Here is a 24,784-nt window from a genome sequence, read left to right as displayed (position 1 = left end):
CCTTGAGACAGAGCGCGCCGAGTCTAGCGCCAATTCTCCCAACAGAGCTTTAAGCTGATTGGCGGGAAGGTTGGAGGGACGCCCCTACTGTGAACGTCTGATTGGTCGGATTGTAAAAATATGTTCCAAGGCGCCAGAATAGAAGCTTTAGCGCCTAGTGGAGTCTCCAGGGCAGGAGCGAAGCGGCCGGTAGACGCACGTCGCTGGCAGAGGTAGAAATTGCAGGTGGGATAAGGGGGTCTCTCTTCCCTTCGGTATACCTCCGATGCCCCTCTGGGGTGACCTTAGCGAGCCTGGAGACGCCGAGCCTGAAACCCAGGGATCCCTTTGAGAGTGTCGAGAAATGTAAGTCTCTACATTCCGGGGAGCGGGAAGGAGAGAGGAGGGTGGTCTGCAGAGAGAAAGTCTGCCGTTGTTCTTACGGGGCCCTGTTACCTTGATCCCCCAAAGCTTTCCCGCTTCCTCGCAGAGCGGGGAATTGCCTTTCCTGCCCCAGGGGTCGGGGTTAAGCCGGGAGAAGGGTCCTTCTCCCGCTTCAGGGCGCGGGCCGATCTGGATTATCCCCGCCTTGATCTGGGAGGTGAGTCCTTGGGAATCCCGCTCCTTTCAAAGCCGGGATTCCTCGTCCAGGTTCTTTGCGCCAAAAGTAACCGATCCCGGCTGAGTAACTCTGAACGTCAGTGACAGATTCGCCAGGGCTGCTCATTCCCAGGCGTCTTCTGTCGAAGTTAAACTTTTGGTTGTTGGTTGTTTGTTGGTTTGGGAAACATTCTGCGCGTTAGGGAGCTCGCCTTCTCCTAAATTTTGCTCGTAATTTCTTGGGAGGAGGTGGGATACGGGACCTGAAATTTATTGGAGGGGGAGTGATGTAAGATGCTGAAGATCTTGAGCAACTTTTACATTTACAGATGGAGTTGAATTGTTTAACGCTAAAAGACCTGATTAGCCCGAGACGTGGGAAGATGGATTACATAAACGAAGATGGAGACGGTGCACAAAAGGTAAGTAGGCAGAGCTGGATTCCAAAACCTGGAGTTCTTTACTTTAAAATCTGCTGGCAGTGCGAAGGCTTTCTTTAAATTATTTTCTTTAAAGTCCAAAGTTTCAGATTGTAGTGTGACATTCAGAAATCAAAAAGTCAAACAACAAAGTTAGAGCAAGGGATTTACTGTAATATCCTGTGGATAATTATCATTATGTTAAATTATTAACTGGCTCTACCATTAAAATAAAGAAGAGTAGTCCTAGTCCACCACATATCATGCCACTGTTTTTCTGTTGGGTACATTTCTCTTAAAATGCATCTCAGCTTGGCATTAGCTCTATGTTTTTATAATCAGCTCTGCTCTATTAAGGAGCTAGGAAATAATTTACTCCAGGGTAACCTTCTTTGTTTGGTTTGGGCTTACCAAGTTAACTAAACACAACTAGTGACTTAGTGCAAGAATTATACAACTTTTGCAACCAGGAACAACGTTTTTAAAAACTTCTGAGGAGGTTCCAAAGGCCACTTGAAGTCTGGAAGTGATATAGCTGAGTGTTGGGATTAAAATTCAGTGCTTTGGGAGGGAGTCAAAGGGTTGTGGGTTAAGTAAAATAAATTTGTTAATGCCTGATTTTTTTAAAATAATGCAAAACGCAGCACTATAATTTACTACCAAATGTTGATAGCAGATCACACAATTAACCTGACAAAATAGAATTGGGCCATTGTGGGTTATTTAGTAATCCTGGCTGGCCAGGATAGTGTCTGACCTTTGAAATGAGGCCACCCCCTCCCCAATCCAGATCGACCCCACTTTGCTGTTGCTCAGAAATTCTGTGAAGACCTGGTTCTTCATCCAAGCCTATGGTCAAACTTTACTTTTAATGTTTTATTTATTTTAATGTAATTTTTTTTCATTGTGATGAGCTTCCCAGAGTTGCTGAGAATCAGGCAGTATCTAACTTTGGTTTATTATTATTATTATGCAGTCACTAATGTGCCATTATTTGAGAAGAGCAAAATATGGTGGACCAATATTTGAAGACAATTTTAATGAAATGAAGCTACAGAGGTGCTTCTGCCAAACATAAAGGAAAGTTATGTTAAGAAAGAAAGTTAAGGAAAGAAAAAGCAGAGCAGATAATTTTGACTTAATCTTAATTTTTTATTTAAAGAATAAATGGAAAGAGTATTGATACAAATATAAGGGACGCGGTGGCTCAGTGGGTTAGGATGCTGAGCTTGTCGATCAGAAGGTCAGCAGTTTGGCGGGTCAAATCCCGAGTGCCGCATAGCAGAGTGAGCGCCTGTTACTCGTCCCAGCTTCTGCCAACCTAGCAGTTCGAAAGCACGTAAAAATGCAAGTAGAAAAATAGGGACCACTACGGTGGGAAGGTAACAGCGTTCCGTGCGCCTTTGGCGTCTAGTCATGCTGGCCACATGACCACGGAGACGTCCTCGGACAAGCACTGGGTCTTCGGCTTTGAAACGGAGATGAGCACCGGCCCCTAGAGTCGGAAACGACTAGCATGCATGTGCGGGGGAACCTTTACCTTTTACTATTGATACAAATACATGTTTAAAGAGCATGGAAAATATAATGAGTGGGGGGAAACAGTTTGAAGTAATCCTCAATTTACAACTATTCATTTAGTGCAGGCAAGTCAAACTCACGACGTCGCATGACATATCGTGACTTTTTCCCCGTTGCTGGCAATGGGGTGGGTGCGGTTTCAACGTGACACATCTGGCCTGCAGGCCGGCAGTTTAACATTCCTGATTTAATGGCTGTTCAAACTTATAGCAGCATTGAAAAAAGTGACTTAAATAAGTCCTCACACAACGATCACAGCAACCCTGCAGTCATGTGATCAAAATTTGGGCACATGGTGAACAGAATGTACTTAAAACAGTTACAGTATCCTGTGGTTATGTGATCGCCATTAGCATCCTTCCCAGCCAACTTCTGACAAGCAAAGTCAATAGAGGAAGCTGGATTTGTTTAATGCCTGCATGATTCACCTAACAATTATAGTGATTGGTTTAAGTGTGGCAAAAAAAAGTTTTTAAAATCAAACAAGTCTCACTTAACTGCCTTGCTTAGTAATGGAAATTCTGATCCTAATTATATGTTTGTGGCTGTATAAGCTGAAGCCTATACGTAAGACTTTAGTCAACTAAGCTTCAGTATTAAATTGGCACCAGATAAGAGTCAATGGAATTTAAGAGGGGTTGGACTTGGACCATTTGTGGCAATGTAATGACTCTACGCTAATGATGTGCTTAACTACCTATTCTTTTGCAATTATGGTTATAAGTTGAGAACTACCTATAAGCAATAGAATATGGGTGAATAATCAGCACATCTCTAATAACCAGCAAATCTCAAATGGCTAAGCTTGTAAGCCGCCCTGAGTCTTCGGAGAAGGGCGGGATATAAATGGAATTAAAATAAAATAAAGAAAAAAATAAATTCTAAAATACCAGAGTTCTATAAAATATTTCATAACCAATTTCTAATTAAGACTGTCTTTATTACAATTTAAATTAATAAGAAGAAAAATAAATTTAAAATTAATATGTATGGATTATATGTCAGATTAAGTTGGGGTATGGCACAAATCCATGTATAGAACTGTAGTCCAGAAATCATTTCCAAAAGATTGAATTGTACATCCATTTTTAGAAAAGCATATCAAAATCCTTGCAGCTGTTATATATTATATATGGTCAGTTCAACGTATTTGGAAGGAGAGTGTTGTTCAGTGAAATTTATAAAAGGTTGAAATTACAACTTTCAAAATTTATTTTATTCTACCATAAATTAATTTTTAAAATTGTTGAGTGTTGCAACATTTCTACAACATATGGAAGATCTACTTTGTTCATTCCATTTTTACATTTTAAGGAAAAGGAGCTAGTCATCTTAGCAATCATGACTGGAGTAATATATTGCAATGAAAAATACCAGTTCTTTCTAAGTATAATGTTTAAAGTGAGTCACTGTTTTCAACTTTTGCAACCATTTAATCATACAATCTTTAATTTGTTGTTTCTGAGTTATGTTTCACTAATAGATTCTAAATTGTGCCCAGTAATATGTTCAGTGTTGTGAGTTATAAGATTTTAAAATTCAGTCAATTTTCTCAATATTCTCTCTTGTTTCTATACTTTGGCTGCTGTGCTGTTTAGTTGAAAAAATGGAACCAACTGTGTGTAGAAGAACACTGCGTAACAAAAGACTTGAGAATTGATTCTGGCTTGTTTGGAAGAAATCAAGTTGAAATCCCAATTTTATATATAAAACTTAATGAACCACAGATGAACGCTTCCTGGTGCTCCTCATAAACAAGAGTTTTAATTAGTAGTTTGTTTGAACCAGACCAAACTGGAAATACTAATGTTTTCATGAAGGTTATGCATGGGGATCTGCATTTATTGATTCAGTAGTGTTGGAAACCTGGATGCATAAGTTCTTTTTTTCTGTTTGGGTATTTGAAGTTGCTTTTCATCAATGCAAGTAATTATTTTTATTTTACAAATACACTTTTAGCTATGCAATTTAAGGCAGGCAAATGCTGTGTGTGTGTGTGTGTGTATGTTTTAAATATCAAAAAGAGGAGTAAGCTCCTTTTAAGTAGCACTTAAAATGTGTAGCAGCTGATGAAACTATTAGCTCGGAAAGTTATTTGTAAAGCTGAGAAAAAAATAAAAAAGATTAATATATAAAAATGCAGACATAATCTTTTTCTTTATCAAACTACTTCTACTCAACCCACTCAGGTTACATAAATAGATTTGACTCCTTTGACACACTATCTACAATGAATCTCTAGATCTCTAACCAACTAAGCAGGCAAAACAAGTCTAAATGCTTGTTGACTGCTGTGCAATCCTCCCTTCAACAAAGCTAGATGTCTTAATAAGAATAATTCAGTAACATTTCTTCTCTGCAAAGTTCCACCATTCTAAGCAATTGCGTAATACTTAAGTGCAAGGCACTGTAGTATTATTGCCACTTGTACTAATGTGAGTTTTTATAAATAAGATTTAGTACTGGCCTAAACCAAGATGTCTTGTTAACAGAGTTGAATAACAAAAGATGGATAAGAAAGATGGACCCTCTATTCATGTCTCCCCAAAGATTTGCGCTCTTTAAAGAAAAAGCAGGTTCTACAAAGAGGGATAAAAAAGTGGCAAATCAAGTGATTATTCTACACATCTCTGTCCTTAAGACCAAACTGAATATATAATTGCCATATACAGCAAGGATGAACCTCTACTACATCAGAGAGTTATCAGAGAATTTTGTTGGTATCTGTGCATATTTTTGCAAGTATTATTTGCAACAGTACTTTTTTAAAAAGCAGTCATTGAATCTTTACTGATTTCTTCAAATATGAAGGCATTAATTTTAGAAAGGCTAACCATTTCTCTCTGATTGTGAAATTACATATTCTGGTCCCCACCACTTCAACACAGTAAATCATGACCAAGCACAATGCTTGAACAAGTCCCATGTTTATTAAATAAAGGCCTTCGAACACAGGTACCTTTAACATATGACCATAATGATAATAAAGCATGTTTTTCCCCATCTTTTTTGCGACAATAGTAAAGCAAAAGTTGCAGTTGTTCCCTATGAGTGCAGTTTTGCTGAAACCAGAAGTGCTGTTTTTTGGCAAACTGTTGTAAAATGTGGTCATCTGACCATGGGATGTTGCGAACAGTCATAAATGTGGCCATGTTGCCATGCATCCAAAGTTCAGTCACATGATTGCACTTCAAATATGGGTGATAAGTACTCTTTTTTTAGGTCAGTCATAATTTCAAACAGTCACTAAGCAACTGGTTGTAAGTTGAGGATCACCTTGTATCTGGAAGTTATGTGATGTGCCATTACACATTGCAACTCCTCTAGGAAGTATTTTTCAAAGAAGCTGGAAATCTAAGATTCTAAACAGTGATTTGCTCCAAATTTGAAGTTTCCTTCTATCCCAATATGAATAAAGAAAAGCGCTGTTCTGAGAATAGTTGATCTAAATTTGATTCCCAACTTCTGTGACTTAAGTGTTCTGATGTCTAGGTTGAGTCAGTTTCTTATCATCTTCCCAAATTGTAATCTCTTCCTCCTTATAAAAGTCAGGCAAGCTATTTGAAGAGCCTTATGTGGTTAGAATTATCTTATTTCACATTTGTTCCCATGAAAGTCAGCCAGATGACATTGAGATGTCTATGAGAAGAACAGGAGCACAGTATCACCCTTTCTGAGAGGTACCCTACCCTCAATACTAAAGGCATGTCTGATCATCTTGGTTAGGAGCCATTGATAGTCTTGAGTCTTGAGCAGGTAATTAAGTGTTGTACAACCCGGGAATTGTTATATATTTATATGTTAATTGGCTGCCTTCTTTCTAACAGGAAAATATATTTGATCGACCTAGAATGACCCCAAAGACTCCCATGAAAAATGAGCCCATTGATTTGTCCAAGCAAAAAAACTGTACTCCTGAGAGAAGTCCAATTACACCTGTGAAGCTGACAGATAGGCCTCTTGCAGATCCTTGGACTCCAACGGCTAACCTAAAGATGCTTATTAGTGCTGCTAGTCCTGACATGCGGGACAGAGAAAAGAAAAAAGAACTCTTCAGACCAATTGAGAACAATGAATTCAGCGATGCTCTCCCCGATTCCTCACAGGTAACTCACTTGTCACAGGGAATATTGTCATAATTAAACGGCTACCTATTTTAATTATATAAATTCTCTTTAGGCATGTAAACAGCTGCTGTTTAACATCTGCAATCAGCAACCTTCACTTGCATTCTATTCTCTTTAGTTATGTATAGTTTATTTTTGATTATTAGCAAGCAGTATTCAGACCTGAAACAAGCAAAGTTCAGATGTATCTAGCATGTGTGTTTTCAATGTATCTCCTGACAGCAATTTAAAGGAAGCTTACCTTTTCCTGGGCTGTCTTGGGAGCACTACAGGGCCAGAAATATGTGTGATTGAGAACATGACATGACAAGACAATGACAACCTGTTGCCATCTGAATACTTTTTGAATTTAGCAGAATTTAAAGCCTGGACATATAATTTATCTTGTGAGCCTAGGACAAGGAAGATCCTGACAATACAGCACATGGGCACAGGAAAGACCTAAAGCACTTTTAGAACAATGGGCAGCAATGTTTTTGGGTTCAAATGACTGAAATCTCAAGTTCTGAATGCATAGACTTAATAAGACTTGGTTTTCTCCTACATACTTTACCATGTTTAAGGGTTTTTTTAAAAGTAAAGTTTTAAAGTTCTTTAAAATGGATGGAATACCCCAGGGACTCTTCTACTGATATCATAGACATCGTGGTAATAGATTCTAATGTAAATGCTATGACACAAAAGTACATGTTAGAAAAGGCAAACCCAACTGTTCTGAATCAGTCCATTTTTTAAAAGATTAAAATATAGTGGATATTGTATTAGCACTATAGAATAAATTATGTACTGTATGTCAATCATTACATTCATGAAAGGTAACTGAAAAGTTGGTCCTTATTCTATAATTTATTTAAAATGGAATGACATTAACCAATCAGCCTGTTTTGTATTAAATATAATGATTGACACACAGTTAAACCTATTGAGAATTGTCACTCCGAAACTACTCATAGTGAGAAACGCATTAATAAATTTTCAAGAAAATGAAATTTCTCAGGAGTAGGGTTTTTTTAAGCCTTTACATGCATTGCAGAAGCGTGGGGGAAGATCTGATAACTGTCAGGTTTCCCATCTCAGCGACGCAGACGCAGGAAGGCGAGCTCCATCTTCCGCGTCCGAATTCGTTCCACTGGGGGACCCTGGAAAGGGTCGAAGGTCGCCCTGTAGGGGCGATGAGCAACAAGGGGACCCCCGTTTGATCACGGGAGAGTGGCGGCCCTTCCGTTTGATCTGGGGAAGGCCTCCAAACTGGCGGGGGAAAGACCGGACATACCAATATGACTCGTCACTAAGCTGCTGACAGGCCAAGTCAAAATCACCACCAAGCAACTTCAAAGCAATGCGGATGAAACTGGGTGAGACCTGATCCTCTCTTTAAAATGTTAAGTATTTTTTCCTGTAAAAGCTACCCAAAGTGTTTTTCCCCCTGTGAGGAGAGAGGGAAGGGGATTTTTACCCCACCCTCTAAGAAAAGTGGCGACTAACTACCCAGGGGAAACAGAGCAACTATAAGAACAATTTTAATCTAATTGGATGTATATTCTTTTGAAACTTGGGGATTAAAAGTGTTCCTTTTCTCATTGGAGACGTTTATTTTTATTTTTAAAAGAAATAAGACTTGAAAAACTATCATAAAAATTTTGAACTTAAAAAGCTTTAAACGGTGTCGATGACATCTTGTGGCGAAGTATGGTATTACAATTTGTTATTGCCTAAAAGAGACTTCGCTTGAAGCCCAGACTTTAGTTAAAATTTCCTTGACCTTGACAACTACCACCTGTGAAATACCCAGCTGCAAAAAAGGAACTTCTGGGCGGCATATCTAGCCTACTGGAACTATGACTGTAAACTTTTACTGAGTCTCAGAGCTATACTTGGGGAATTGCTTTCCTATTTCTTTATATGAGAAGCACATGTTATTATATGAGATGATGGAACACCTTGGACTATAAACTTCTACTTGACAAACAACTTCTATTATAAAGACCACCTATAACATGTGAAATAGATGTCCCATACCCAGCTAAAAAAGCCAAAAAAATTAACGTTTGATTCTAAAGTCTGCAACTTAAAATACTATTAAGAGAATATGGATAAAGAAATCCTTTCCATGTTGAAATCAATAAATGAAACCATTCTTTCAGCTTGTGACAAAATAAGCAACATAAAGGAACTGGATGCCAGCTTAAATATACAAACTCAGATCTTGACTACAACCAAAGAACTAACAATGCAGGAAATAAAAGGAAAATTGGAACAACTAAACACCAAGACAGAGGACCCAATTGATCAAAAGACCCAGCCAATGGAAAAATCAGAAAAGGGAGTGGCAACATTGAAACTGGAAAAGACTTTTTACAAAAATCAGAAGAAATTTGAGGAAAAGGAAGAACAACAGACGGAATGGAAGATAAACCTATCAGGACAATTGTGGGAAATTGGAGTAATAGAGAGGTGATCTAATGAATACAAATGGGCTCGTTCTTCCAAAAAAACTTCAATCAAATGGTCTTTCTTATTCCAAATAATATATATAATAATACAGGGAGAACTATTTGATGATTCAAAGGCATTGAGGTGGAAGGGTAGTTGGCAAAGGAAGAAAGCCAGAGTAAGGCTGAAGAAAATAATGGCTTTGATTTATTAAAGGGGATATTATATTATTAATTAGAGGGTTAAATATGGTGGAAAATAGATAACTTTTAGAAAATAAAGTAACAATATAATTGAATAGCCAAGATGTGTAACAAGACTATTAGGCTTTGGTATAAAAGGGAAAATGGGAGAAGTTGTGATAAGGGAAATTTGATCACCTAACATAAAATATTTGGAAATCATAAATAACAGTTTTGTTTTGTTTTCTTTTCTTTGAATATTGATGGGAAATTAAAGTTTATGTACTGTATAGGCTAAAAAGTATTGATAAATATAACAAGAATGTTTTTACTTAGTTGAAAATAAGAATTTTGTTTGCCCAATAAGAGATATTTATATTAATGAATTATTGATTAACCCAGATAACACATATAATGGTTTTGATTTATTAGAAGGGATAATAGATAACTTTTAGGAAACAGAACAAGACTATAATCAAATAGATAAGATGTGTATTTAGAATATTAGACTTATTATGAAAAGGGACAAAGAAGTTGAGATAAGGGAAACTTTGGTCACCTAAATATAAAACACTTGGAAATCATAAATAACAAATGTTAATTTGAATATTGATGGGAAATTAAAACTTAGGGAGGAAAGCAATAACAGGACGTTGATTGTATATAAGGATCGAATACAAACGCAATTAAGATATGTATAAGCTAAACACTATTGATAATTGTAACAGATGTTTTTATTTAGTTGATAATAATAACTATTAGTTTAATATGAGATAGTAGATATTAAGGGAAAAAGAGAGGAAATATCTGATGTCGTAACATGAGGTTTATATTAAAGATTTATATATGCTATTGAACTATTGATTAACCCAGTTACCACATTGCTTTTTAAATACTCAATTGGAAAAAAAATCAATTATATATATATATATATATATATATATATATATATATATATATATATGTATATATATAAAGATCTGATAACTGTCTTCTAAGGGATGTGGTGGCTCAGTGGGTTAGGATGCTGAGCTTGTCGATCAGAAGGTCGGCAGTTTGGCGGGTCAAATCCCGAGTGCCGCGTAACAGAGTGAGCGCGTTACTCATCCCAGCTTCTGCCAACCTAGCAGTTCGAAAGCACGTAAAAATGCAAGTAGAAAAATAGGGACCACTACGGTGGGAAGGTAACAGCGTTCCATGCGCCTTTGGCGTCTAGTCATGCTGGCCACATGACCACGGAGACGTCCTTGGACGAGCGCTGGCTCTTCAGCTTTGAAACGGAGATGAGCACTGGCCCCTAGAGTTGGAAACGACGCATGTGCGGGGGAACCTTTACCTTTACCTTAACTGTCTTCTGGTACTAAAACATGGAATTTTGTTGCTGAGAATAGTGATAATCTTCAACTTATGGCTGGTCATTTAATATCTGTTTGAAGTTAAAGTGATTGGAAGTTAAAGTCATTGTAAAGCGGCCTCTCTCCCACAGTCATATGGTCTCATTTTGGGCACTTTACAACCACTGCATTGTCTTACCATCTTATGTCTGCAATTTGTTTCATTTTTTGCCAATTTCCAGCAGAAAACCCCCATTCGGGAAAGTGGACTTGGACTTTCAACCACATGGCCACCATAAAAAACTCAAAATTTCAGTTGTGGTCATATGTTGCCTTGAGTTACATATGCAACAACTTATGGCCAAAATTCTGATCCCAATTGTGATTGTAAATCAAGGACTTCCTGTATTTCTGTTTCCCCCCCTTCTTATATCACTGCAGGTTTCCTTGTGCAAACCCATGACCAGGGCCTTATTGTGTTTCTTAGTAACCAGATTGAAACATTCCCAATAATAATTAATATATAATTAATATATTGATTCAATTTAGCCTGCAAAAACTTCACTTTGACTACAGTGACATTTTAGGAATCGCCACTTACTTTCATAGATGTGCACTGTTAGTGGGCAGAAGTCCAAAATCGGTCTCCCCCTTTTGTACTTGCACCAAGATATTGCATGTAGAGTAATTGTATAAGAGGTGGAGCTTGCATTGTGACATTATGACACATTTCATCATTTTAATAAAATCTCAACTTGCCGTAATATCCCTGCTTACATTGTATCAGAGTCTCATGGTATCTACCAATGTATTAACTAATAATTTTGGTACTGTAGTATACATATGTATGTATGGATATGTACTATATATAAGACTAGGAACATGAGCAGGAACAGACAGAAAAGACAACTTAATATGCTGTATAGACTTTCAGGCATTGCAAAAGTATCTTCCTCAATGCAGTCTAAATTAAAATGGGTGGGTCCCTAAACTTTGTACCTACTTGTGAAATATTTGAGCAGTTGCTACAAAAGAAGTGACTAGTTGAATTGAAAGCATTCTTTTTTATTATTGAAAAGTTTTACAATACATTTTTTAAATAGAAAAAACTCCCTCCCCCCCTCCCCCTACCCTCCCCTACCCTCACCCTCCCCGACTTCCCAGAGCTGAATACAGGGTATAAACTCACAAACTTAAGCTAAAATATGCTAACAACAAAAATAAAACATTAAATTCTATCGCACTTTAACTCTCCATAGTCATAACTATATTACTAACAAATAACTAATAATACGTCATACAAAACCACTACTTATTCAAATGCTAAATGAAACTTTTTAGTCCCATATTTATTCTGAATATATTCAATCCATCTTCTCCATTCCACAATATATCTCTGTTGTGATTGTTCTTTCAAATATGCTGAAATCTTTGCCATTTCTGCCAAATTAGAAACTTTCAAAGTCCATTCTTCTATAGTCGGCAGTTCCTCCTTCTTCCAATATTGCGCTACTAAAAGTCTTGCTGCCGTAATTAAGTTCAACATCAATTTAGTATCTATAACAGTAAAGTCTGTAATAATACCCAAAAAAACAACTGCGGAGAAAACCTTATTTTTTTCTTAAATATCTTCTGCATATTCCACCAGATTGTAATCCAAAAAGCTTTGACTTTTTTACAAGTCCACCATATGTGAAAATACGTTGCATTCTCACAACCACACCTCCAACATTTGGGCTGGCAGTTCGGATACATACTTGCTAGTTTTTTAGGGTCTAAGTGCCACCTATAAAACATTTTATAAAAATTCTCTCTTAAATTTTGGGCCTGTGTAAATTGTACGTTTCTAACCCAGATCTTTTCCCAAGTATCCATTGTTATAACCTCCTGAAAATTCTGGGCCCACTTTATCATACAATCTTTAACAAATTCCGTTTCTGAATCAATTTCTATCAATGCATTATATATCCTTCTTATATATGCTTGACCTTGATCTCTAATTTGTTTTACCAAATTTCCATCAGTTATCGAAAAGCCAACTCTCTGATCTTCTGTCCATCTTGCTTGTAACTGCCCATACTGAAACCAGGTTTGCACAATCTTTTCTTCTTTTAAAATATTATATGGCTTTAATTGCCATACATTCCTTTCTAACCTTAATATTTCTTTATATGTGGTCTCATCATGTTTAAATCCAACATTTATTTATTTATTTATTTATTTATTTATTTATTTATTTATTTATTTATTTATTTTCTATTGCATGTTTAGGTATTGCCCAAATTGGTATCTTATAATTTAACTTATGTCTATACTTTTTCCATACTCGCAACAGAGCATACCTTAATATATGTATCTTAAACACATTATCCACCTTCTTATCATACAATAAATGTGCATGCCAACCAAATAACAAATCATAACCCTCAAGATTTAATAATCTCCCTTGTGTTAAATTAAACCAATCACTTATTGATGATAAAGGAAAGCATTCTTCACTCATTCTAGTGAAGACAATTCTGAAAATGTGTAACACAGAAGCTTCCAAAGAGGAAAGAAAACATATATGAATACCACATTAGTGATAGTTCTTAAGAGCTGAAATATTCTCCCTGGATTTTCCAGAGCGAGGTTTTGTTTCAAACTATAAGTAAAACAGCACTTCTTTAAACCAAATCTTTCTATGTGAAGTATAGTAGCATGTTTCGAAATTATACTTTTCTGAATACCAATACAATTTATAATAACAAAGCAATACAAGTTATCTAGTTTTCAGAAATGAGTTTCTAAAACATAATAGTTTGTACATGTATTAGTAAACAGCTATATGTAACTAATGTTTTCGCATGATGTAACAGATGGCCATACAGAACCATTCTCTCTGTTTCTAGTGTGATACTGCAGATGATGGAATTGCAGATGAATATGAAAAGCAAAGACCCAGCAGAAAACAGAAAAGCTTAGGATTGCTGTGCCAAAAATTTTTAGCTCGCTATCCCAGTTACCCTTTATCAGCAGAGAAGACAACAATTTCTTTGGATGAAGTAGCTTCCAGTCTTGGTATGTATCCAAGCAAAATAATGTTGATTGCAAAAGTTAATGTTCCTAATACACCATATATAGACTTTAATGTGAATCCATCAAACAGTGCTGTAAATATGCCATATTTAACTGTATTGTGCTACTGTGTAATTTGCATGTGTTCTATTTAGCTTTCTCAGAAGATGCTGCTAAATTGTTTTGTAATGCTGCCAAGTGATTCCTTCACAGGAATCGATCCAACAATGCATTCCAGTAGGAAAAACCATAGCTGAAAGAGTCTGTATCAAATCAGTGTGTTTCGTGGTGTTACTTTCATAAGAAGGTATTCACTCTGAAGTCTATATCGCCTCCCTTCCACATCAACACATAATAATATCATGCACTATATAGTGTGAATAGTATGCTTTGAAATTAATAAGTGCATTGCTAATTTAGACAAGCATTAAAACTGAACTATTTCAACCCATCTAATACCTTGAAAACGTGAAATGAGTGTTTTGCTTTAAAATGTGAACCACGTAATTTGTTTATAATCAGTTATAGAATTTCCAAATTTCTTTTGGGGGGGTTTCCATATCGTCCATGTTTTAAACTGACTCAGTTCATATCTCCTTATTTCTTGATGATGCAAATTTTAGTCTCCAGAATATTCTTTATCAATAAAATCATAACAGAAATTATTTTACTACCTATAATTCTAAGACTGGAGAGAGGTCATTGTTTACTGACTGTTTGAAGTTACAATGGCACTGAAAAAAGTGACTTACGACCGTTTTCACACTTAAGATCCTTGCAGCATCCCCATGTTCAGATGATCAAAATTCGGGCGCTTTGCAACTGGCATGCAGTGGCACTGTCGTGGGGTTATATGATCCCCATTTGTAACTCCCAGCTGGCTTCCAGCAAGCAAAGTCAATGGGGGAAGCCAGACTCGCTGAACAATTATGTGATTCATTTAACAACTGCAGTGGTTCCCTTAACAACTGTTGCAAAAAAGGTCACAACGTGGGGCAAAACACACACAAAAACTGCCTTAGCAATAGAAATTTTGGCTCAATTATGGTTATAAGTCAAGAACTACTTCTACTCCTGGGTTCCCCTTGGTTTACTGAAGAGAGAAATGGCAGCAGTGATCACTAGTAGAATGCTAGCAAAAGACGAGGAATGAATACATTTGAATAGGGATATGAGGTTAGTTTGGGCCGACCCCAAAGAAAAGGGCAATTATAGGTTTGATAGTTTTCCACAAAATATATTGCCACCCAAGGCTGAACAGGAAATGCTTTGCTGGCTGTGAGTTGTAGTCATATCCAACAAGAGGACACCAGGTCGGGGGAGACTACATTAAACAAAAATTGGCTATTAAGTTTTTATAGGTGAGCCAGTATTACTAGACTATTGATGTAACTTTGGCCTCATATAATTTAATGACTTCTTTCATTTTTGTATAGCAGATTGCCTTAAAATAGTTGTTTTGCACAGCAAAGTTATTTCTCTTCTGTAGGAAGTTTAATGAAAAATATAATGAGAAATGAAGCCTCAAGAAATATAAGAGCAGTAAATTATTTTCAGTGAAGACTTACATCCCCCAGATCTGCTGTTAAGCCAAAGTAACTACATATCTCTCAACTTACACTTTTTATAGTACCCAAAACTCACATTATTGTAACCATCTTCACTTTAACTCATGGATAATGAAAAATAGAAAGTATGCTTTTATTCCAAATGTAAATCTTTGCATGGAGAATAAATAGTAAGTTTATATACCACAGGTTCAAAGTAATCTGTTCCCAGCTGAATTCTTTTTAATTATTATTATCATTACTTATACAATAATGACAAAAAGGGAAAAAACAAAAAACCAAGAATAATTACGAGAAAATACATCAATGCAAAAAAAAAGGCCCATACAGAAAGTACTTTTTTTAAAAGTGAAAAAATTACAACAGGAAAAAGAAAAAAAAGTAAAAGTAAATGATATAACTATCATGAGGTTTTTAACCTATTGTATTTTGTATAATCTAAGTAGGGTTTTTTGCTTTTAAAGGGTTTAACAAGTTGTTCTAGTCACTAGTGTATCAGGTGTCTCAGAAACTGAATATGCTGCTGGTTCCCAGTTGCCTACTTAATTTTATTGGCACTATCAACTTCAAGAAAAATACCTATCTCAATGTATATTTTAAGGTGAACCATCTTAAATTTTGCAAAGACTCGAGTCATGAACAAGGAGCAACTATTGCTGCTACTTATAATAATAGTATTTAAAGTTGCATTACTGCTGGGTAATACTGCTAGGCTTCTTATCTCTAACAGTATTACTCAGTTTTGCATAATTCTTTTTGAACATTACAAATATCTATATATTTGTGTTTACAGCATAATATATGGGTGTTTGTAAGACTGAGACATTTTAAATCCTCTTATAATAAATCTGGAGCTCCCGCTCTTTTCACTAAGGAATGTTAGACAGTTTTGCTGTTGGAATAAAAAATAAAGAGTTCAAAAATTTCCTTTCACTGGAACAAATTCAGATTCCAGAAAGCAGCCTTAACAGCTCTTCCACAATCTGGTTATTAGTTTTCTCTTGAATTTGGGATTGTTATTTTTCCTGCACAGCAATTGTTAAATTCTTTTCAGTGTTTACATTTATATGTATATATAAACTTATAAATTATGTGTTGCTTCTACGATATTGTTAGTGTCTACCTTTGCAAATATTGTACAGGATTGGCAGCCCACTAATGAGCTGAAGCTGATATGGAATCTGGCAGAGCTCAAGGGTATTGTTCATGGATCAATAATTCCTTGTTCATACAAGCATATTAGAAAATAACATTTTAAACGGAGCCAGTGTGTCACCAATTGTCCACATTACATACAATAGAGAATTGTTCTTAAAAGATCAATCTTTAAATGAAAAGGATCTTGATCATTTGATTTACAGTGCAGTCCTGTGCATGACATCTCACAAGGAAGCTCTGTTACAGTTATGGTTATTACTTTATTAAGGAAGAATAATGCTTTTGCACCTTCCTATTTATAGCTACCTCACAATGTACCTCACAAGTACACTAACTTCTGCAGTTTTTGATAGCCCATCATTTCTTATTAATGATACAAACCTTTATTGACATAAATAGCATCACTGCCAGATCTTCTGAACTTACAAAATTCCTGAGCAGGAGAAATCAAAATGTCACTGATATGAAGGCATAATCTAGAATCTCTTGCAACTGGTATTAATGCTATGGGGACAATTTATGATCTACAGGTCTTCTGATGCATCCTCTGCACATTCTGTTGAATTTATAACTGCCATAGGTAGTTCCTAAAATGTTTCTATTACATTACCATATTGTTTTTTATCTTTTATAAATTAATGCAATTACAAGCTCATCAGAATTGTAACATTTCTGTTAGTCTTTATTTACAGAGCTAGTTGAATGCTAAGCAGAAAAAATTGGGATGTCTGCACTTAGAAGTAAAACTTCATCATTTGTCTTCCCTCTCAAAAATTCTATTGCTACAATTCTTTGATTATGTTCTCTGTCTTATGCTTTGGTTTCCTACATCTAGGAGTTGAACGCAGGCGAATTTATGATATAGTGAATGTCCTGGAATCTCTTGATCTTGTTAGCCGAGTTGCTAAGAATCAGTATTGTTGGCATGGTCGCCACAGTTTGAGCCAGACTCTGAAAAAACTCCAAGAAATAGGAGAGATTCAAAAATATGAAGAACTCATGACTTCTTTCCAGCAGAAAGAACTCGACTTTGAGTGTAGATTTGGAGAACACAAAAAAGAGAGCTTTGTAGATTTCCAAGATCGACAATTGCTTGACTTCTCAGAGACAGATTGTCAATCTGGTAAGTTAAGGAAGAGAACTGACAATATTAAAAAAAATGTATGTAAGAAGTATATGCTGTATTCTATTTTACATTTTTAAAGAAATCATTAGATCCAAACAATCATTTTCTTTAGATTCAAGTGGTCAATCACATGCCAAACAATGCTTGTGTTTTGCCCTCAAGTTGCAGCCCATAGAGTATATGGCTATTGCTTCATAACTTGATGCCATGCTTCTATGTTCTGGTACAATTGATGGAGAATAGGGAAGTGCAGCAAATCAGATCTGAAGCAGACTGATGTTTTAGAACAGATATGGGCACCTTCAAATTCTCCTTAAAGAAATGAAGATTTTTCACAGGAATATATAATAATTGTGTCATCCCAGAGAAATATATGTTTGAGTTACGGAGTGATTAGCAAGAAAATGACAAGGTGCTTTGGATTCAAAGCATTGCACTTCCCTAATGAATAATCATTCCAACTTCACTTGTTTAAGATATCATTTTATAATCCTTTCATCTGCCCTGGAGATAGTTAAAGTGCAGCTATCCATCTGTTATAAGCAATTATTTTCTGCTCATTAAAAACATGCTTTCTAACAAGGATTTTGTTTCTTTCACTTTTTTTCTTGCACTAGTCTTCATAATATTTTCTTGGCTATTAATATTGTAACATGTTGAGACTTGGGTTTTGTTTGTAATACAGCATCTGCAAACAGCAGAAAGGACAAGTCATTGAGGATTATGAGCCAGAAATTTGTCATGCTGTTCCTTGTCTCCAAGACCAAGATAGTCACTCTTGACATAGCAGCAAAAATATTGATAGAAGAAAGCCAGGATACTGCTGATCACAGCAAGTTTAAAAGTAAGAATCACTTCTGTGGAATGAATGTTCTGAGTCAGCAAGAAAAGTAATACGTTATACTGGAAGAATTAGAGAACATACAGTATATGATTTTTAAAAATCTTTTTAAAGCAATTTCAATTTGAAAATCAGTATAAATACAAATACCAGGAAACCTGTTTCAAATGTTATGCAATAATAATTTCTTGTGATATTTACTGAAATGATAAGTATGGCATCTCTTGTCAAAAGCTAAGATACTAACACATTTCAAATAGGGTACAGTTTTGCTTGATTAAAATCAATGTTAAAAAATTAAAAGTATTACTTGAAATGCTAATTTTATGTTTCTAAAATGCTGTCCTAATTTGTTAATAAAACGAAAATAACCTACAAGCTTTAAATCCAACAGCTTCCAACTGTCATTACTCACTGATAAATCTTTTAACGTATAACATATTGATTTTTTAGGTCTATCCACTTATTTATTCATTCAAATGACCCTCAACATTCTGCAGGACTTTGTGCCAATTCCCCATAATTTTAGCTTTTCATTAACACTGCTTTTTTCTAATTTTAGATTTATATGTAACGAATGAGGACATATAGTTAATTATATTTGAACTATAGCTGTTTTCCTTTCAGCAAAGGTAAGAAGACTGTATGATATAGCTAATGTCTTGACAAGTCTTGGGCTCATCAAGAAAGTGCACGTAACAGAAGAAAGAGGTCGTAAACCAGCCTTCAAATGGATTGGGCCTGTGGAATTCACTGGAAATAATGGTACTTTTCTATTTTTGGATTACCAAGTCATTTCCCAGATAGCTTTACATCAGTTTCTGGATTTATGAAGAAAACTGATGATATCCAGATAAAACTGTAAAAAAATTCAATAGGTATTATAAGGTGATAGAAAAACAGTTCTGCCTATGGTTTTGTTTAGCCAAATATATACTTATTAATCTGACTGGTTTAGTATCCATGTGATGTGCCAAGACTACATCAGAGGTGAATAATTTGTGAACATATAAATACTTAACATGGCAAGCTCTAAATGAGACATGACAGAATAGTTATGGAGAGATGATGTAAACACACTGTTCAATAAATATAGTTTTATCAAAAAAGTTGCTAGCATGTCAGTGACATTCTGAAGCAAGTCAAGGAGTGATTTTACTATTATATAAGATGAGCAAATAGTTAGGAAACAGAGATATGAATTATGGTAAGAAGACTTTTAGAAGGAAAAAAAGGTTCATTTTTTCCACGTAGAAAATGTAGCAGAAAAAGCAATAAAGGGACTATGTTTTGCTACAGAACTCATGGTCTAGTAAATAATAAAATATGTTATCCTTTGAGTATCCAATTTAATATGAATGTATTTGTTTAGGTGATATAAAAATGGAAGTTCGAACCTGTGCTGCTCTTACTGAAGTGAAAAGACCAAGCCATGTTCCACATCAAGCTTACTCTAATAGAAAAGATCGACTGTCGCGCCATGCTTCTTTTAGCGTTCTTCAGCCTTCTGAAATGGTCAAGAGGAAAGTTAGTTCTGAACCAAGTAGCCCACACAAAGAAAGGCAAGGTAAATGCTGGGACAAGCAGTTTACCAAAGCCATAGCTCTGCTAATAGCTTTCAGTTAATAGCTAAATGTTTGTGTGTTTATTTTTGTAAAACACAGTTTCTGTCTGTAAACTGAAATTAGACTACCAATTAATAAACAAAATATTTGTAGCTCAGGGTTGATAAACACAAGTTTAGAAAATATATATAAAAGGTTGTATTCTTGATCCTTTTTGACAGAGTTCATCAAAGAGATTGTGAAATGCTTTTTCGCTGACTTTTCTTTTTATTTAATCCTATATGTTCCCCATGTATTACGGTCACACATTGATAATTGATTTGATTTTCTGATCTTCCTTAGATGATTACTGTTCCAAAATGATAAACCTAGCATCTGTTTGCTGCCAGAATTTGGAAGATAATAAAAGGTACATAGAAATTGAAATCTGATGTCTTATAAAAAATAATATTCTGTTTTAAACTTGTTACAGTCTACAATTTAGTGGTGGAGGGCTGATGTTTGTGTTTCATTAAGCATTGAATGGTGTACTGTAGCCATATGTCATAACATAAAGTGACTTTAGAATGAAATGAACTCCTAGAATATTTATTTCTAACTATATGATATATAGAAACCACATCAATTACATAAAGATGCAATGCATGAATGAGATATTTTTAATTAGGGTGATTAACCATCGTGTGAAAGAACTGATTTGTTCTACTAGTAGGTATATTAATTCACACTGTGTCTGCAATTTACCACAGGCCTATTTCAGACCTAATTCTGTTGCCTAAATGTTGCTTATCTGAATCTCTTTCAGTTCCTCATATCTTTTTCCCATCATCAACTAAATGAAATAGTCTCATTTATCTAAACCTCTAGATATTTGGGTTGCATCCAAAGCTGTTTGACAAAGATTATGTTAGAATGGGAATGGTTTAATGTGGTCTAATTATTTTCCTTCATCTTTCTAATAGAAGTATTGAAGCAGCAAGAAATATGGGCATCATTTCTTCCTTCTCAGTTTTTCCTGTTCCAGAAGATTCAGACTATTGTGCTAATGTCTTCTCTTGCTTTCCTGAAAAGACCAACTCAGATGCATCACATCGGTCTTTACCAAATGGGATAAACAATCAAAATATACCATCGTCTGCTGTATCAGCTTCCAAAACTGAGACAAGGGAAACCAATGCACTCCCCAGCCAACCTTTTGTCTACTTGCCATCTCCATCCCTTTATATGCTGTGTGGCAAACTTCATGAAAGTCATCCATGGGAAAAATTTCCAGAAAAAAAAAGGGAAGACACAGAAGGCCACGTTTCCCCTTGCTCATCAGAAACTGCCAAATCTCCAGTTTACTTTCGCAAGCGGAGTTCCCAGAAGTGTATACCTCCCACTGCAGCTCCATCTGAAGAGGCACCTGTAGCCAAAAGACAAAGCCTGGAGCAGAGCGATGGTCCCATTTCATTAGTAGTAGCCAAGGTGAGAGAAATTCAAAACCAGTAGAAAGCTATTTCAGGGAGTCATCCGAAGGAATAGCTATTGTATTTATAAAATTGTGTGTGTGTGTGTGTGTGTGTGTGTGTGTGTAATCCCATTTATATCCCGCCCTTCTCTCTCTCTATATATATATACCGGTATATATATATGTGTATATATATAAATAATCCCATTTATATCCCGCCCTTCTCCATATATATATGTATGTATGTATGTATGTATGTATGTATGTATATATGTATATATGTATATATATAAATAATCCCATTTATATCCCGCCCTTCTCCGAAGACTCAGGGCGGCTTACAATCTAAAGCACAAATCAATGTGCTTAGCAATTACCTTCATTCTATGTATATTTATTTTAATCCCATTTATATCCCACCCTTCTCCGAAGACTCAGGGCGGCTTACAATTTAAGCACAAACCAATGTGCTTAGCAATAGCCTTCATTCTATGTATATGCCTGCTTATTAGGGCTTTCGCCCGCCCCCCCAAGCAGCATTTTTACAAAGTCAGCTTATTGCCCCCAACAATCTGGGTCCTCATTTTACCTACCTCGGAAGGATGGAAGGCTGAGTCAACCTTGAGCCTGGTGGGACTCGAACCTGCACTATTCCATCTCCCTCGCATATCACATGGTTGTCTTTTTATGGTGACTATCTTTGCTGGGGGTTTTTTATTTAGAAAGGGAATATTGACTCTTACTCCTTTCTTCATGTTCTGTGAATTAACTCCTGCTGGTCCAGCACTCTCTGAAAGTTTCCTCAAACTTAAAGGAAAAAACTCCCAAAAGGAACCTTTCGCAACTAAATTCAGAATATTTGTGGCAGAGTCACACACAGTAATGTATATCCTAAGATGAGGTTGTTTGTGTAATTTTTTTTTTAGAAGACCACTCAGCCAGCTGATGCAAAATCTTCTTCAGACAATAACTGCAGCTCCCTTGACCAACAGAATGGCTTTCAACTTGAATCAGGGAGTTCTGAAATTCTGGAAACTGTCATAACAGCAGCCCAGGACCATGAAGAACCACACAGGAATAAAGATGTAAAAGAAAACTTGAAAGAAAAGGAACAAACCTCTCAGGAAAATAGCAAACCATCTTTTGTACCACAGTATCTCTACGTACAGCCTGCAGCTGGTAAGGGCTAAACTGAGAACATTAACCTGGCACTTAGATAAAATATATTTTATCTATTTTATCAAAAGCTATAAATTCCTAGGGAGATTTTCAATAAAATGCCATCAACCCTTTAAAAAATGGGGGGGGAAAGTCCAGATAGATACATAATATGGCAGATATATAACTGAATGTCTTGATACATTTCAGCTTAATGCTTCCAGGAGTGTTCTAATTCTATGCCTGAAGCTCTTATGTTATTTTGAGAAGGCTCAAACACATCCAGTGAAGTTCAAATGGTATTTTGAGCTCAGCGTTTTGAATGTGAAAGTTTACAGGTCATTGCTATTTTGTCTTTATCCTTGAGAAGACAGGATTTTACTGTATTTGGCATCTTTTTCTTTCTTTCTTTTGTTTTAGGATTAAATGGTTTGAATTTCCTGTTTCCTACCAACCAAGCCTCTGCTCCTGTCAGCCTACCTTCAAGCCACTTGCCTTCACTTAATGTTCCATGTATGATGGTTCCATCTACTGCATTGGCACCATTCTCTCTTATCTATTCCTCGGCAGGAACAAGCCAACTTCATTCTTCATCTTCTGCCTCTTTCCCAAATGTCAGTTGTGTGAATTTTAGTATGCCTGGCTTGACTTCCACAACTCCTGTTTTCATTGGGACCCCTACCGTGCTAACTCCAAATTCATCACAGATACCTACACTGGAACCACACCAGCAGTTCCATTCAGCTGTACATCTGAATCCTCTCCTTGGATCTGCTTGCAACTCCGTTAAAATGGACTCATCAACTTGCATGAGACATCCAGTCACTCTTCTGAATCTACCACAGGTGAGAAAGGGAATATTATTTTAAAGCAAGGAGGAAACATTCATAAGAAGATGTTAATACAATAATATTGATTCTACTTAAGCTGATAATATTATTTCCAAAATTGTGGTACATATCTGCTGCCTAAAAGTTCATAAAGTTATTGCTAATTATTTTGTTATGTTGTAAACAGATTTTTTTTATTATAAGACCTTCGTTCAGGTCTCATAATTATTTAGTTGTGTAATTTGAAATATTTCATTTTTAAATCCATGCATTCTGCAGTACATATTTATCCATACTGCTGGAGATACTTGCATTATTATTATTATGGTTGATTGTACAATCAGCTATATGTTTAGATTGGTTTTGGCGTTATTACCTATTTACAACATTGAAATCATAGCTGCCGGTTCTTTGGCTCGTTTAGGGCTTCATATGGATGTAGTTCTTCCTAAGAACCTAGGATGTCATAATATATTGGTGGATCCAAGCACTGTGGCCTTTTGCAACTGTCCAATTGAAATGTTTTCAATGCACAGATTTTTTTGGTTGAGTAAGAATTTTGTTCCATTGTTTCAAGTCTAACAAATCAGCATTGCATTCATTAGTATGGGACTGAGCATTTCTTACAATGCTATTTTTTTTCTTACAATGTTTTAAGTGTTGTTGAGTGGGAATAAGTTGATATATATAATCTCTATTAAACTGTATTATCTCATTTTGTGCACAGCCTTCTACAACTCCACTAACTCCTAAGAATATGCGTCCAACAACTCAAGAAACATTTTTCAAGACACCTGGCAGTCTAGAAGATCCTATTATATGGCGGAAAAATGAAGGCAACCAGAGCAGAACATCAAGTTCTGTTCAAAGAAGATTAGAAATATCCAGCAAAAGCTCTGACTAATCCAGCTGATTACTGCAATATGGGTAGCTTAGAAAAGAGTCTTCTACGTATTACAGGAAAAAAAATTATTGCATTAAAAAGAGAAAATGTGTAAATTTTGTTCCATAGGTGCATTTGCCCTTAGCTTTCTCCCTCATGAATACCCTAGTTGTGTAAATATCAATTTGGATTAGAATTCTAATTATGCAAATACCATTTTTTTAATTCCAGAGCTGAAAAAAAATGTATCAAAGAGATAAGCAGGTTTAACTATGGCCCAAAGTCCAAAACTGGGGTGGGGGGGAGGGGCTGGCTAGCACTTAAATAATGGGGACACTCTTTACAAGGGTTCTATTTATCCTGTGTTGAGGGGGGTTGGCTGGAAGGGCGGCAAGAAAAGGGTCTGCTGAGACTGATTTAGTCAGATTTGTAGCAGACTTTTGCAGAGTGCTTAAATGTGACTGACAGATGTACACTTTTTCCTGCACTTGTT

General features: G+C 35.9%; 1 protein-coding gene across 1 annotated transcript; it reads left to right on the top strand.

Annotated features, from left to right (window-relative positions):
* Positions 1-908: 908 nt before the first annotated feature.
* E2F7 (E2F transcription factor 7) lies at positions 909-24,312 on the top strand (the record flags this gene model as incomplete). The annotated part of the gene is made up of 12 exons (XM_081331835.1): positions 909-1,001; positions 6,407-6,685; positions 13,547-13,715; positions 17,274-17,561; positions 18,250-18,408; positions 19,033-19,170; positions 19,778-19,972; positions 20,313-20,379; positions 20,933-21,437; positions 22,347-22,599; positions 22,999-23,423; positions 24,136-24,312. The coding sequence occupies 12 exons, from the start codon at positions 909-911 to the stop codon at positions 24,310-24,312; spliced, it is 2,748 nt and encodes a 915-aa protein (XP_081187961.1).
* Positions 24,313-24,784: the final 472 nt, after the last annotated feature.

This window comes from Vipera berus (genome assembly GCF_964194415.1).
Source record: "Vipera berus genome assembly, chromosome: 6".
Lineage (NCBI taxonomy): Eukaryota > Metazoa > Chordata > Lepidosauria > Squamata > Viperidae > Vipera > Vipera berus.
This window is presented reverse-complemented; position numbering and strand designations above follow the sequence as displayed.